This window comes from Ixodes scapularis, unplaced genomic scaffold, assembly GCF_016920785.2.
Source record: "Ixodes scapularis isolate PalLabHiFi unplaced genomic scaffold, ASM1692078v2 PGA_scaffold2__306_contigs__length_199485367, whole genome shotgun sequence".
Taxonomy (NCBI): Eukaryota; Metazoa; Arthropoda; class Arachnida; order Ixodida; family Ixodidae; genus Ixodes; species Ixodes scapularis.
The window spans coordinates 27,670,155-27,685,314 of NW_024609857.1; the positions used below are offsets into that span (position 1 = coordinate 27,670,155).

The window sequence follows — 15,160 nt, forward strand, 5'->3', positions numbered from 1 at the left end:
ATGCAATAAAACGTTAAGGTCATTATGTAACAAGAATAAACGACTTTTCACAAAAGCTAAGTGAAATAACCTATCCTGTGCTTGGGACTCTTACTACGCTGCTCTCAGAAGCTACACGAAAAGCCTGAGAGCATCGCAAAAAATTTTTTTTTCAGGATTTACTGACAATCTTCGGCAATAATCCGAGAACATTTTGGAAGCTTATATAACCAAAATGCAGTCCCAGGACCATAAATCGGAACGGCCGCAACAAAAAAAACAGTCAGAGAGAATGACTTCCCCGAAGTGTTAAATTACAATTTTTCATCAATATTTACAACTGAACACCCATTAAATATTTCAACCCTACCTGAAGAGTATTATGATCTTATGTCACCGGTTACTGTTAACACAGCTGTAATAATTAAACTTATCGAAAAACTTAAACTTTCGTCTTCGGCAGTCCCTGACAACCATCAATAGAAAACATTCTTAAAAATACGGCTGCTATGTTCAGCAACTTTCTTAATCTCATCTTCAACCAGACAGACTCCGACAGATGCTTACTCCATTGATTGGAAGATCGTTAAGATTATCCCAATCTTCAAACAGCAAATTCGGTCCTTAGCCTCTTCAAACAGGGAATGCTGTCTCTAGCCTCGTCTAAGCTTCTAGAGCATATCTTATATTCACATATCATGATTCACTTGTCCTCAAATAACTTTCTCTTCAGACATCAGCATGGGTTCCGCAGAGGTCTCTGTTGCAAAACCCAGCTGTGCGGATGTGTTCACGAATTTCACACGAACCTTGAAAGTCATGTACAAACCGACGCCATTTTTCTGGATTCCTCAAAAGGTTTCGATCGCGTTCTTCATCAACGTGTTCTCTGCAAGCTATCATCACTGGAATTATACCCCTTAGTACTTTCCTAGATTAGTTATTTTCTCGCATCTCGCGTTCATTACACAATAACTAACGATCACGAATCGAGACTAACGAGCGCAACGTCAGGGATTCCACGAGGTTCCGTTCTTGGTCTCCTGCCGTTTTTAATCTTCGATATTGTAATGATCTTCCGCGTATTATCTCCTCGAAAATTCAGCTTTCTGCAGATGATTGTGTCATATATAACAATATTTTATCAGTAACAGACAACTACCAATTTCAAAATGATGTAGAGAAATTTGGCCTTCGGTGCAGAAAATGGTTGATGTCGCTCAATAAATCCAAGTGTAAATTAATCCAATCCACTAGAAAGCAGTCCCTGTTGACATATATCTCAATATACCATAGACAATGAAGTTATCGAACCCGTTTTTATGTACAAATATCTTGGCATCAGATTAACTACTAACCTTTCTTGGAAAACCCACATTGAAACCATTTCTGCAGAGGCATCCAAGGCTCTTGGATTCATCAGACGAAAATTACGATAGGCCCCTCCACACGTTCGACAAATGGCTTATGTAACGTACATTAGACCTCAACTAGAGTATGCAGCAACGATTTGGATCCCCCAGCAATCATACCTTGTCGATACTTTAGAAGCAGTGCCAAAATCGAGCGACTCGTCTCATCTAATCTTATCATCATATGATCGTTTCACCAGTGTTTCTACGTTAAAAAAATGAACTCGGTCTAACCCGTTTGCACCACCGAAGGAAATCCTCCTGACTCTGCCTCCTCCACAAAATTTATTATCACTACTCACACCCCAAGGACTCACTGCTATCACCCCCAAAATGAATATCATCTTGCCTCATTAACTCCTGTGCTATCAAACGAATTTTCGGTAAGACCAATGCTTTTAATGAATCCTTTCTTCCTCTCGCCATTTCCGAATAGAACCAGTTGCCATCGTCTATAGTTATCATTACGACTCTACTGTGTTCCGAAGTGCTCTTCAAACCCATCTTATGTGAGCGCCATTTTGCTGCTTTATATTTTGAATAACTTTTACTTCACTTCTTTTTATTTCTTTGCATATGCTCCATTAGTGCGTTTTTCTGTTTTATGATATTAAACTGCCCCCCCCCCTTTATGTAATACCCGAACTGGGCATTTAAGGTGAAATAAATGAATGAATAAATGGAAATCTTCTACCATTTTGTGTTCATGGCGTTCGTTCGTCAAAACAACACGAGAACTTTTTTTTTCTTTTTTTTTTTTTGAAGTCTAGTCATCGCGTTGAAGATAAACGGTGCACGCCGCGCTCCAAGTAACCGGAACTGCCTCCTCGGACCACGCATTCATGACGACTAATCTGCCACGCGCACCCAGAAGCAAAAAAAAAAAAAAGAGAGTCAAATTCGCCGAAAACAATGCAGGTTTTCAGGAACCGCCCCGCTCAACCAGCCACGAAAAGTCTCGGCGGCTTTTCACGCAACACGGGAGCCGTGGAGGCTAAATAGCTGCCCGGATAATTAATTAACCTATCTTTATTTTATTTCTTTATTTATTTTAGGGCGCTTTTTACGAAACAATGGCGCGACGGTATACACCACGGTGTCGACGGCGGCACTGACAAATGACCGTGGGAGTGTCGGCAGTTTAGCTTCTCGCGCTGCATGTATCTGGCGTCTTTTGCAAAGACTCTTTCGTGGGGGTTCACTTCCCGCTACCCCCCTATCTGGTGAAACCCGCGCTAGTTGTAAAAAATATATTTATAATAAATATATTAACGACGTTTTAAAATGAAACGGGCAAACAAGCTATCCTTTTACTAGTAAAAATAATACATAAAATACTCTACATTTTTGGACAAAGCAGATTGAACAATGCCCCACATACCTTGAGTGTGTTGTGTCAATTTTTGTTTGTGAAACTTAATTTTCAGACGAAACAAAAAGAAATCATAATAGACTACTTAGAGCGATTGTGAGCTTTAAATAAAGTATAATGTCTAGCGTAAAAATTCATACTAGCGCCGAAATGTTTCGGTGGTGGCTTCTTACGGTTTCCGTTCGTGACGTCACGACCAAGAATTTGCCTCGCCGTGATTGGCAGGATTTGGCCCGCCTTGAACCGGCGACTAGGTATGCAGGCAGGCGTTGCTGGTACACAGGAAGTTATCTGGCTTGAACAATCGCGAAAGCCGACCACAGCAACGTTTTTGGTCGCGTAAGCCACTAACAGTCGCTGGAAGCTTTATAGACGTAGGGCTTGGTTTGTGCTCACAATTCTTGCTTCTTGATTGGCTCGTTGCTGTTTCATCAACTAAGACAAAGATAATATTGGGTGTCAAGCGATGATAAGATACTCGGAATTCGCTACGCCCTGTATATTTTACGAGTCGGCGACTACATACTACGGATATTGTCGTTAAAACGCTCAGTTTAACAAGATAGAACAACATAAAAAAACTGACGTACGGTGCCCTTTATAAACTCGAACCTTGTTTTTTTTTTTTTTTTTTTTTTTGGTACAGACAGAGCTGCCGTGTTTAACGCGAGAGCGTAATGGCGCTTTTGTCGCTGAAAAGACGGCGTGGGTGGCGTGACGGGAAAATCCTGATTGGTCATGACGCCACAGCGACGTGACCTCGCGGGGGAATTTCAAGCCACCCACAACGCTATGCGAAACGTGACGTCACGATGGAATGAAAGTGATTAAAACATGACATATGATGCGAATTAAAGGTCCCCGGATGTCTCAAATGATTTCTCTTTATAGATTGACATCATTTCCCTTAAAAAGTCACTGAAAAAAAAAAGGAATTTTTTTAACAGTTTGATTGGGACGCGGATGTCAAAAATGAATTTTACGCGAAAAGAAACATTTTTAGAGCAATATTGACAGCGCGAGACGCGATTTAGTCGGTGGTCACCTACTTTCCACTTGTTTTCTCTCTCTCGACATTTCTGGCGCGTGTAGCAGAGGTGGATCAGGTTGTTCATCACGGTGAGGTGGAGAGAATGTATCACGATCTCGTTGAGGTGGAGAGAGCGTATGACCATTCCGGGACGTCATGAACTTTGCGCACAAAATTTAAGATAAATCTCGCGGCGTTAATATAGCTCTAATTTTTTTTTTTCGAGTAAAATCCATTCCTTGATACGCGTGTCCCAACCAGACAGTTCAAACTTTCTTCTTTTTTTTGTCTTTCCAGTGGGCTTTTAAAGGGCGACTCCGCTTCATTTTTGGTTTTGAAAAAACAACGCAGTCCTCTTCAGTATCGCCTAGGAAGACCACACGTCAAATATTACGACGCAGTTCTATCTAAATGTTTCTGAAACGGTCCGGCAAACTTTGCAACTCGCCAAGTTACCGAAATCGGCTGACTTGAGCGGGCGAATTCAGGCGCAACCAACAGCGCAGTCAAGGCTACGGCATGGGCGGAGCCAACATTGAGCTAAACGTTATCATCATGGCCCCCTTTTGCTTGTTTTTACTTCTACGATCGAGCGTAGCGCATGACGTCAGCAACGTTGCCTCTCGGCGCTCAGCGGTGTCCACGTGATTGGCGTACGCGCCTGCGCAGCGCGCTTCTTGGGAGCAGACCAACCGCCCGCCGTGGTCCCGCCGTTACCGCCGTCTTCCGCGTCACAACCGCCGTCGTCGTCTCACCATTTGTAATTATTGCCTCTCGGGGTTTGTTCCACACTATGGACAACACGTGCGCAGAGTCGCAGACTTATGCCGCAGTTGTGCAGACGTCGTCGAATGCCGTAGACACCAAAACGTGGTGAAGAGCGCAGTGCAGGCGACACTCGCGCCTGCCGCACGCCCGCCCCATCCCGCCCGTCGTTGGGCCGAGGATCACGTGACATCTCGTACCACGTGATGGCCATGTACTTGGCGGCCTGAGGCCAATGTTGCCGGACGGAGCCAAAGTTTCGCTTTCGATTTCCGCTCGTGTTAAAAATTAGATTTAAAAATATATATCCCATTTTTCGCGAAGCAAACGACGTAGAGTCTTTTACTAGGGCTTTTTAATTCGAACTCACTCATTATCCTGAAATCTTCGGAATCGAGCGGAGTTGCCAATTAAGGAAAAATTTGAAGAATTTTAGGTGGGTGTCGAGCGCACGGCCCTTCGTTCGCGAGCCGGAAACGCTACCAACTAGGCCACGCAAGGCTTTTTTTTTTTTTTTTTCTTTATTGCTAGAGGTTACGCAAGGCACGCTTGTCTCGTTCCGCTCTTAAAGGGATACTGAAGCGAAACTTGAAATACACCTATTATGGTCAGAAATAGGTTCAATATGATCAATGATATTCATAAATCATAATCGCGCGTTTGTATTTTGAACGGATGGCTATATTTTTTACCCTGATGGGCCCGATTGGGCGCGCGCTCAAAAATCGGCCATCGGAGAGCGCGATGCGTCTTGGGATATTGGGCGCATTCGTGACGTCACTTGTGCCGGTCGGGAAAGGCTACGGCGTGAATGTTGTGGTTACGAGCGTTGCCACTTGGTGGCGCGTCGACGATTTACGACCTGTGACAACGTCGCCGTTTGAGATGCGCAAGGGCTGCACGCACGCTGCACCACGGCAAGTCGGCAACCACGGCAGCACTGACAAAACCAGCTCTGAGGCCGGATTCTCAAAGCGAATTCACGACGAAAAAAGTGCGTACGACAAATTTGAGAGAAAACCCGTGCTCTCGAAACGAAATTGTCGTAACCTTTGCGCAGGTTACGACAGAATCCTACGACAGCTCCGAAGCTGTCTTACGCACTTTATACGATCAAATCAACAAGGCCGACAGCGTCGCTCAGTTACTTGGTATCGGCCACCAACGGACATTTATTTTTCTTCGTGCTCTTCTCGTGCGTCCCGACTTCAACCAGCAAGAAAAAAGGAAGGAGTACTTAAAACAGACTACGACGATCAAGAACGCAGGATCCACAAACACACGAGAAGAGCTACAACAGCCACGATTCTGCCGACCGAGCGAGCTCGGCAGAATATAGTAGGCCTAGCGGCAACATCGACTCGGCGCACCGTTGCTCCGGCGGTCCTTGGCCAAGACCGTCTGTCCATGACCGGCTGGCCTGCTGAATGGAATATGCCCGCGCGACCCTTGTGGACCCTTACCGGATGAGTAGTTTGATCCCTGAACTAAATTTCAGAGGTCAATATTTCCCCCTTGTCATCTCGATCTCCTTGTTTTCCGAGACAGCGGTGACGAACGCTGTCGTCGAAAAGGGACTCTCATTGATTCTATCTCCTTGTTTTGTGTGATATAGAACTCAAATAAACGCCATACGGATTACCTTGGCAACTCGGTATGTACAGTCTGTTATTAGTATGCCATTTTTATTCTGACTCGACGCTACGTCAGTGTCGAGCTATAGCAGTTCGTGGGAGCTACGCGATGTCGGTCTAACCTTTCTTTGCCGAGTGTCATGTCAGTATCGAGTTGCAATCGTAAAAGATCGGTCCAGAAGCGCTTACCGAAACGCGGTCTAAGAGCGAATCCAGCACTTCGATCAAACGCGCGCGTCCGCTCCGAGTGTGAACAGGTATTTGGCATTTGCGTGGCTCTCGTAGTTCAAACATATCCTTTTTAACGTCGGCTTGCAGCTCGCGACTCGCAGCAACTAATACCGGCCGTGCCATTAGCATGCTCGGGCCGTTTCGTGCAAAGAGCCGCAACGAGAACGAGCTCACAGTGGCCAACTACGCTTTGGCTTCCTCCGCCAAGGCTTTGCAAACGCGTTCAGGCCTAGGCGAATTCTGCCGGCACGCCGTATTGCCGCAGAACGGCGCTGCTATTTTGGCACAAGTGATGTCACGAGAACTTCCCCCCATCCACCAGATGAGAATTTGAAATCGTTTAATTATGTTTAAAATTAGTTCTCCTGTGTTTTACAGCGCAATATTTATATTTCCGAGGTGGTGCCTGTCCCTAGCCCATATTTATGTAACAAGATCGGCGCTAAAATTTCGTTTCACTACCCCTTTAAAGTTGAAATTAAGGGTGCTCCAAGTTTTACTCTTGGAGATATGAGCATCGCGTATCCCAGTTTGTGTTTTGGAGCGTTTGTAATGGGGGGATAAAACGATACCATCTTGTCTGTCTTTAAAGGTGTTTTCTAAGACAGGAGGATCACTTCCAAAACCTACTACAGCGTAAAGTAAAAAAAAAAAGAAAGAAAGAGACGGGATTACGTATTTGGTGTTTTTATGCCCCAAACCCTACAATGAGAGCCCGTGTGACACCGCTGTCAAGGACTGCGGAGTAATATAAAGCACCGGGAAAAAAAAAGAAAAAAAAACCTTAACGTGGATCCGAAATCTCGTCTACACCGCGGCGGCTCCTCCGCGATAAGCCTCCGTCAAATTTAGGGCCACTTTGACCAGGATCCGAACACGTCGGATAGGGACCCGCACAATGACCTTGGAACCGACCTGACGGTTTCTACAAGATTTTGCCCCAGCTTTAAAATCTTCACACACTAAACGTTAACTGATGTGAGGGCGTCCTTTCTTTTTTGTTTTGATTTGTTGTACATTTCCTGCAGCATATGTGTGCACTGTAATTCTGGCGTGTGCGCTCAGAAAAAAAAAAAAAAAAAAAAAGTCTCGCGAAAAGCCAAGCTACTTGGAGCATTTGTTCGGTCACAGCCATTTAGGTACGGCCACAAAACTCACGTCTATACTTTCAGGCGGGACACGCAAATATTCCATTCTGACTGCCCAGCAAAAAGCCTACCGAGTAACGCGACAAATAAAACAGGTCACGCGAAATGGCGATAGGCTTCGCGGTACCCAGCACGACATTTTTGCATCACCAGAATCGAGCGTAAATTGATTGCTGGGATATGCTAAACCATTTTCGAGATAGCTTGGTTAAATCGTACACTGGCGTGCCTTGCTTATACGTAGCGGGGCCACTGCTGGAGAAAATATAGGATGTATATACCCCCCCCCCCCCCCCCCCCCCCCATTTTATACCCACTTTTGTCCTAGGTACCAAAAATGTTTCGATTTTCATTTGTTTTTTCGGTCAACATTTGCTGGAATCAGAGCCTCAGAAACGCAAACACGGAGAATACTTTACTTGCCAACATTAACTAAACCTTTTATTCATTGTGTATTAGAAGTGAGGGTTCCTGTGACCGAGTTCGGATGCCTATAAAAAGAATCTCATCGATTTGTAGGCTATCTATTCGTTACAGTATTTTTTTTTAACTGTTCATTCTACAATCACCAAGCTTCTTAGGAATTGTCATTATCGCGTGCATGCTCGTTTACCCGTTTAAAAATAAAACGTCCCCACATGCGCCTCTACGCGCAGATTTTGGCTAGACTTTAGAGGTTGCAGGCGGTCTCTTCAGGCGGCACAACTGTCTTTGTATGCAACGGGTCCACATCAAGCGCCCTACGACGTAGCGCGTTCTCGGTGCCCTACAGCCGCTAATTTTCGGACCCGATCCCTTGGCTAGGTTTCATATAGTTCTTGTTTGTTTTAATGCGAAAGCATGAACTGGGGGGGGGGGGGGGGGGAGGTTTTATGGAGCGAACCGGCGTTTTCAGCTTTTGAAGACGCGCCAAACGGCACCTAAACTTCCCTGTCCCAATGGAGCGAATCCTATCGTCTGTAGCAGCGATTTGAATGATAGGCCTCCATTGGCTGGCGCGCGTCATAGTTTCAAGGAACGCCACCCCCTGGCGCTGCGGGACCCTCGCCGGCTTTGCTCGCCGGTAAGTAACACGGTGGCGCGCGCTCGGTCGCTTCTGCACCTTTCGACGCCGAAGAACATGGCGGTGCCTCAAGCATCTACATCGGCGGCGGCCGAAACCTCGGCAGTAGCGAAACCTGCCCGTCCAAGCAAGTACACCACGGACAAACTAAGGGAGCGGAATAACGCAGCAGAACGAGCGAAGAGGCAGGCCGCCGAATCCACCATTGTTGTCAATTCTCCGAATGCACGGCGGGCGGAACGAGCAGAGGTGGAACGTGCTAGGAGAGAGAACAAAGCCTTTCGAAAGCGTGAGGCGCAAGTGAATCGCGATTCAAAGCTTCTCAGGCGTCAAGAGGTCGAGGCCCTTCGACAACGCGAGCGGAAGCAATACGTCGCAGGCGTATTGTGCTTAGGTGTTCTCGTACCTTTCTCTTTAGAAGTGGCTTTACTAAGCAAAGGTTTTATGGGTTCTTAGCCTGTTCATATATGCAGGGTGTTTCACGAAAGGTGGACAAATTCGATATTGCGAAAACTAGTACACGTCGCAACAAAACAAGGGTTGTGTCGTTTTGGTCCTGGGCCAAGGGCCTATTTAGGAAAATTATTAAAGTTTTTTTTAAAAATTATTTTGGCGTAATCGAGTTTTTAATATTGTGTTTAAAGGCATGGTTTCAATGAGAAAATTGCTCAGCAACATCGAAAAAGACTAAATCAACAAACTGCAGAACGATTGAAGGCACGCGCAGCATTTTACGGCTTTCTGAAAAAAGAAAACGCACAAATTCGACGGGTTTTTAAGGTTCGTTTTGCGATCGGAGCGCTTCTCGGCCCCGACGGAACCACGCCCCGTGGAGAAATAGTGCAACCAGCCTCTGCTGCGTTGCACGAGGACAGCGCAACAGAGGCTGGTTGCACTATTCCTCCACGGGGCGGGGTGCCGTTGGGGCGAAGATGCGCTCCTATTGAAAATTGAAACCTAAAAAGCCGTCGAATTTGTGCGGTTTTTCAGAAAGCCGTAAAATGCTGCGCGTGCCTTCTATCTTTCTGCAATTTGTTGATTTAGTGTTTTTCGATGATGCTGAGCAATTTTCTAATTGAAACCATGCACTTAAACACAATATTGAAAAGTTAATTAGGCAAAAATAATTAACAATATAACTATCCCGGATTTTAACAATTTTCATGAAGAGGCCCCTGGCCCAGGACCAAAGCGACACAAGCCTTTTTTTGTTGCGACGCGCAGTTTTCGCAATATCGAAATGGCCACTTTTCGTGGAAGACCCTGTATATATATAGAGAGAAAGCTTGGTAAAATGCTTTTCTAAAAAAAAAAAAAAAAAAAAAAAGAAAAACAATGAGCATGATCTTGCTTGTACTTCGTTTCTCGGCAACACAACTTATTAGCGATGTGCGCGACCAAAAGCGTCGCTGCGGTCAGCTTTCCACGATTGGCCAAACCATGGGATATGAGCATTGTCAGATTGTCAACTTTGACGGTGTTAGTTTCGGATTGCGATGGCTCCTAGGTCCCACTGCGCTTTTTAAACACATCACCGAACTCGTCATCGCACCCGATGGTAAGTAGCCAGGATAACAACTGGTGACGTGACGGCGAGGCAAATCCCAGTCGTGACGTCACGGATGGAAGCCCTAAGAGGGCGCCACCGAAACATCTCGGCGCTAATAGCAATCAAGGCCGAACTAAAAAAAAAAAGTTGTTTTAAACTAATTATGACAATACCAAATTGTTTTTGTACAAGCCCGATGGGAATTACAGCATTAAAATGTAGTTAATTAAACTTTACATTTAGAGTAATTCCTTTTTTTCCGCATTGTTATCGGTGATCCGGCGAATTGATCTGTCAGTGTGCCATGTTAAAATGTATACAATGGTAAAGCATAACTTTTTTGGCTAGAATAGTTTATATAAAATAATGTAATTTAAACAAACAATATTTTATTTAAAAACTGTAAAAAACGAGGTTTTGTTTTCATTTTTTGATTAACGTATACAGTGTCCAGCGGCGTTTCTTCATTTCCTCTCGATTAAGAAAAAATTCTTCCGCCTCGCGTTGTCGAAGGGCCTCGCCGTCTTGTCGACGCTCTGAATCTCAATCCGCTTGCGCCTCACGCTTTCAAAATGCTTTGTTCTGTGACTTCTGTCTCCTAACGCGTTGCTCCGCTGCACGTTCCGCCCGGCGTGTATTCGGAGACTTGACAACGATGGTGCATTTCGTTGCCTGCCTCCTCGCTTGTTGTGCTGCGTTATTCCGCTCCCTTATTTCGTCTGCGGTGTAATTTCGCGGAGGGGCAGGTTTCGCTACTGCCGAGGTTGCGGCCGCCGACGAGCTATGACGCGCGCCAGCCAATGGGAGCGTATCCATCGAATCGCTGCTGCAGATGACAGGCTTCGCTCCATTAGGACAGGAGAGTTTAGGTGCCGTTTGGCGTGGCTTCAAAAGCTGATAACGCCGGTTCGCTCCATGAGACAGTCCACGATTTGCATTAAAAAAAAAAAAAGAAAAATTTGTTAACGAGTCCTGCAACAGGAGCGTAACACGGTACTTTATAGGTTGTCTGTTTTTCTCTCCAAGAGGAAAGCTAGCTCAAGGTTCGCCTTATGGAGTCCGGCTGTACTCTCCTGCAACTGGCAATATTCGCTCACCAGCGCTAAAATCGTTGAAAATTTTTTGATGACGTTGATATCTTCTTTTCTTTTTTACATTTTTTCGGATCACAGTTTCTTCACTCACCGACAGACTCCGGAACAACTGGCAAACAAACGAACCAGCAAAAACGTACTAGGTATAACTTCGGACTAGTAGACAAGCATTCCTTCAAAACAGGATGGTTTCCGTCTCTGCGTTTTGTTTGAAAGCACGCGCAGAAGACGCCTCACCGAGGAAGGTGTTGTACTCAAGAAAGAAGAAAGAGCCAAAATACTATTGAAACCCTGGAACACCAGGTTAATGCCGGATAATGTAATATGAACGGTGGAACCTTGATCCGGTTACGCAAGCCCGAGCACGTCGAATTCCCCTTGGCCGGTCGTATAGTAGTTCTTTGCTACGTTGGGGGGTCGGCGCGGCGGATGCAAAAGAAGGAATGCGATAGCCTGCAGCTTCCCGTCTTGGGATTCTGGTTAACCCAATTTGGATGCACTGCTCCGAGAAAACGAGCGCCCGATGCCGGAGTCGTATTGCTCCGCCTAGCCACTCGTGCGCCCATAACGCTGTCCGTGCCGCTCAGCAGATCTGTTGCTCGACTTGGGCCCGGCTGAGGGGAGGAGGATATGCCTCTGCATGCTGCTAGGTCTGCAGTTGTGCGTTAGTGCGCGAAACGTGCACGAACGGAAGAAGCCTCTACACTTTTCTCCATCAGGAGTGTCTTGTGACTCCTTTCCCTGAAAAAGAAGAAGAAAAAAAAGTATCTTTCGGAAGGGGAAGAACGATTCCGAGACGCCGTCGTGCAAAAAGGAATGTGTCCCAACGTTTCGCAGGACGTGGACGTGGCGCCTTGCGTTGTCTTTCGAAAATATAAAAGATATAAAAGAGGCCTAGGAAGAGTTTGCCGACAAAGCGGAAATAAAGTACGAAGGAACTTTTAAATGGAAACAAATAGGTATGTTTGTTTCTTAAAACTTGCGTATTTCGGGGTACGTGCTTTCCTCCTCGTGGATGCTCGCGTGGCGTGACACGCTGTCACGATACAGAAACGGAGAATAGATTGTATCTAGAACGTATTATGGCGTATATTTATATATTCTTGGGTGTGCGATTTATGAAAGCAGAGTATTGTATTGAAACAATGCCCGTATATCCGAAACTTAAGACTCGTGCATTTGATCCCATGGCACTCTGGCTGCCATGAGTTGCTTCAGCCTTCGGTGCCCATTTGAAATGGTGCTGGCTTCCGCTTCGCTTCTTCGCGTCCTTTCTGATAGGGTGGCGCTCGGATCGGTTAGAGTTGCGAATAGCTGCGCATATACTGATATTTGGGACTGCTTTTTCGTTGAACCTGAGAAAGCTGTACTATCCCTAATTGCAAGAAAAATAGGGTTTGGTGGATACTAGCTGCTGTAATGCTTTAATTATATTCAATATCTCCTAGGTATCGCGTATGTATATTTGTATGCCTTGATCGTGCGATGTAAATATAAATTTGCACCAGGGGTTGCTGTACTTGTTTAAATTTTTTTTATATATGTATTGTCGACATGCCGTTACTAATATGCGCTAAATTTCGTTCTAAATATGCACAAAATATCCACACAGGCTAATGGGAATTCGAATCATTACTTTATCTGAATTAACGTATGATGACATCTACTACGACATTTATATTTATGACATACAGTCACGCGAATTTCTTCTTTCAAATTCGTCCAGGATTCACGATGAAGAAGTAAAAAACATACCTGGGTTAGGTGTCGTGCTTGACACCTCATCTGTGCTTTGAAGGCTCACTTCTGACTCGGAAATCGAAGACCATGGTGATGACGTTGAAGCACATCTAGAAAGCCACGCCTGGAGAAGTTCTGTCCGATAGCAAAAGAGAAATGATTTTACTCTGTAAGAACAGCAGACAATAGGCAGATTCCCCTGCCCACGCTAACATTAAGAATTCTATTGTGTGTGGCGACACTAAGCTCACACCCCTGACTCTCAAGCGTTTCATTCGGCATGCTTTGGTTCGTTGATGATTTAATTATTTGTCAAAAGGTTTCAAAATGATTTAGCGGCGTGGGTATCAGCATTACCACAAAACTCATATTTCGGACATTGTCAAATCGCGGCGTATTTGTTCCCCTAGTTCCATTTCCTTTTCAAATCGACGTGAGTAATCTACCTTTGCATGAGCCCGCTTCGTTTTAGAGATACTTATACAACGTAAATCATGCTACTCTCTGATGCGTCCTGGTTAATGGGGCCCGTTCTCTGGAATTCTTTTATGCCGCTATCATGAACGGCGAGGCGTGGATTATTGTCATTGCGACCTTTTTTTTTGTAGTAACCGGTTTGTGACTGCCAAGTGCCATGCGAGTCTGCGACCTCAAGCGCAAAGCAGTAAAGTGAAAAGATACTCTGCATTTCTTGCACCTATTTAGGTGACTACGCTATCTCGAAGTCTCCAGTTATACGACCCCGAAATGCACTGAGAGCACCTAGCGTTCGTGTCCCTTTCATTAGTACAACCAGCGAGAAGGGTAATGGGCATCATGCACAAATAGCCACGTGATCTATGCGAACGCATATTTCAATCACCTGACATAATAACGTGCTTCAATAGCCAAACTTGCCATGTTCTCCTGGTGTATCGTTGCACAGTATGTACTCAGGATGATCGGAAATAGTAGATGACTGAAGTTTCACATGACTGACTCTCTGACTGTATCTACTTTAAGGTATATTCAAAGAACACACGCCTAGAGGAATCAAACATCACATGGTAGCCTAAACCGTATTGCTTCAAACGATTTATGATTCAGCAACCGAGTCATCTAGGTAAAATATTGAGGAGTATATATTTCTCAGAACTTCTGGAGTTAGATCAGTCGGCATATAGCATCCGCTTCCGTTTGTGGAAGGCGGACCCTTAGCGCGGATCACTTCCGTGGAAGAGGCACACTGACCTGTCGAAGGTGCTCCCAGGGCGTAATGTAGCTCCTCTTCGAAATGGTAGGAAGCCTTGAATCCTTGACCAGGAAAGTGACTCCTGCTGATGAACTCCACGTACATGTCCGGTCCCGTTGAAAGCAGCTCGACGTAGTAGTTCGTGTTACAAAACTGACCGATGACCCGAGCGAGCTTGTCTTTGCCGTCGTGCACTACGATCATGTCGGGGCTGTTGAGACAGCTGCAAAAAGCACAAAATGCGAATGAAATTTAGACATTATCTGTCCCATATAAGGCAGAAAGTTAGTTGAGAGCACGGCAGAGGTTTTTTGTTACATTGGGTCTACAATGGCAAAGTCGGCGTGAGGTTGCGGGTGTCTCGTTGGCAATTTCAAACCGTTATATGAAAATATTCATGTTAAGAGGTGCCTTTCTTTTAAGTTCAGTGTGTACTAAAGTCGAAAGTGAAGTTTCGCGGTAAACCTAAGTGACCCATGTCCCAGAAATGACGTTTGTCCAAATAGACCACAAAGTAAAAGCGATGCAGTAAATGTATTTTTAGAGCTTCCGCAGTAAACTTAGTATTATTTTATTTATGTTTAGAAGCTTGAGTCAACTATACTCTCGGTGGTTTGAGTTTTTTTTCTTGCTATCTGATATGCTTCGTGCTTTTGTATTGAAGCCATGTCATTTTTGATTAAGTCCTATAACATGTCCTTATGCAGGGCCGGCGTTAGGCATGGGCGAGCGGGGCGGGCGCTCCGGGCCCCGCGCTTACGACAGGGCCCCGCAAGTGACAGAGGGGCCCCGCGGTCACTCGCCGGTTGAACTTTTTGTAAAATTGCAACATCGCCACTACAGATAACTTTCATTGCTGAATTTTCCAAAGGCAAAAAAAAAATAGTTAGCTGACCGACGGGCGCGGAGCCC

General features: G+C 45.3%; 1 protein-coding gene across 1 annotated transcript in view; it reads right to left on the reverse strand.

Annotated features, from left to right (window-relative positions):
• LOC8027543 (suppressor of lurcher protein 1) overlaps positions 1–15,160 on the reverse strand; it is a 94,816-nt gene that overhangs the window by 26,574 nt on the left and 53,082 nt on the right. The window contains exons 6-7 of the mRNA XM_029976425.4: positions 14,248–14,471; positions 13,033–13,152 (exon numbers count right to left, since the gene is read on the reverse strand). Coding sequence (XP_029832285.4) covers positions 13,033–13,152; positions 14,248–14,471 — 344 coding nt within the window. The remainder of the gene's footprint in view (positions 1–13,032; positions 13,153–14,247; positions 14,472–15,160) is intronic.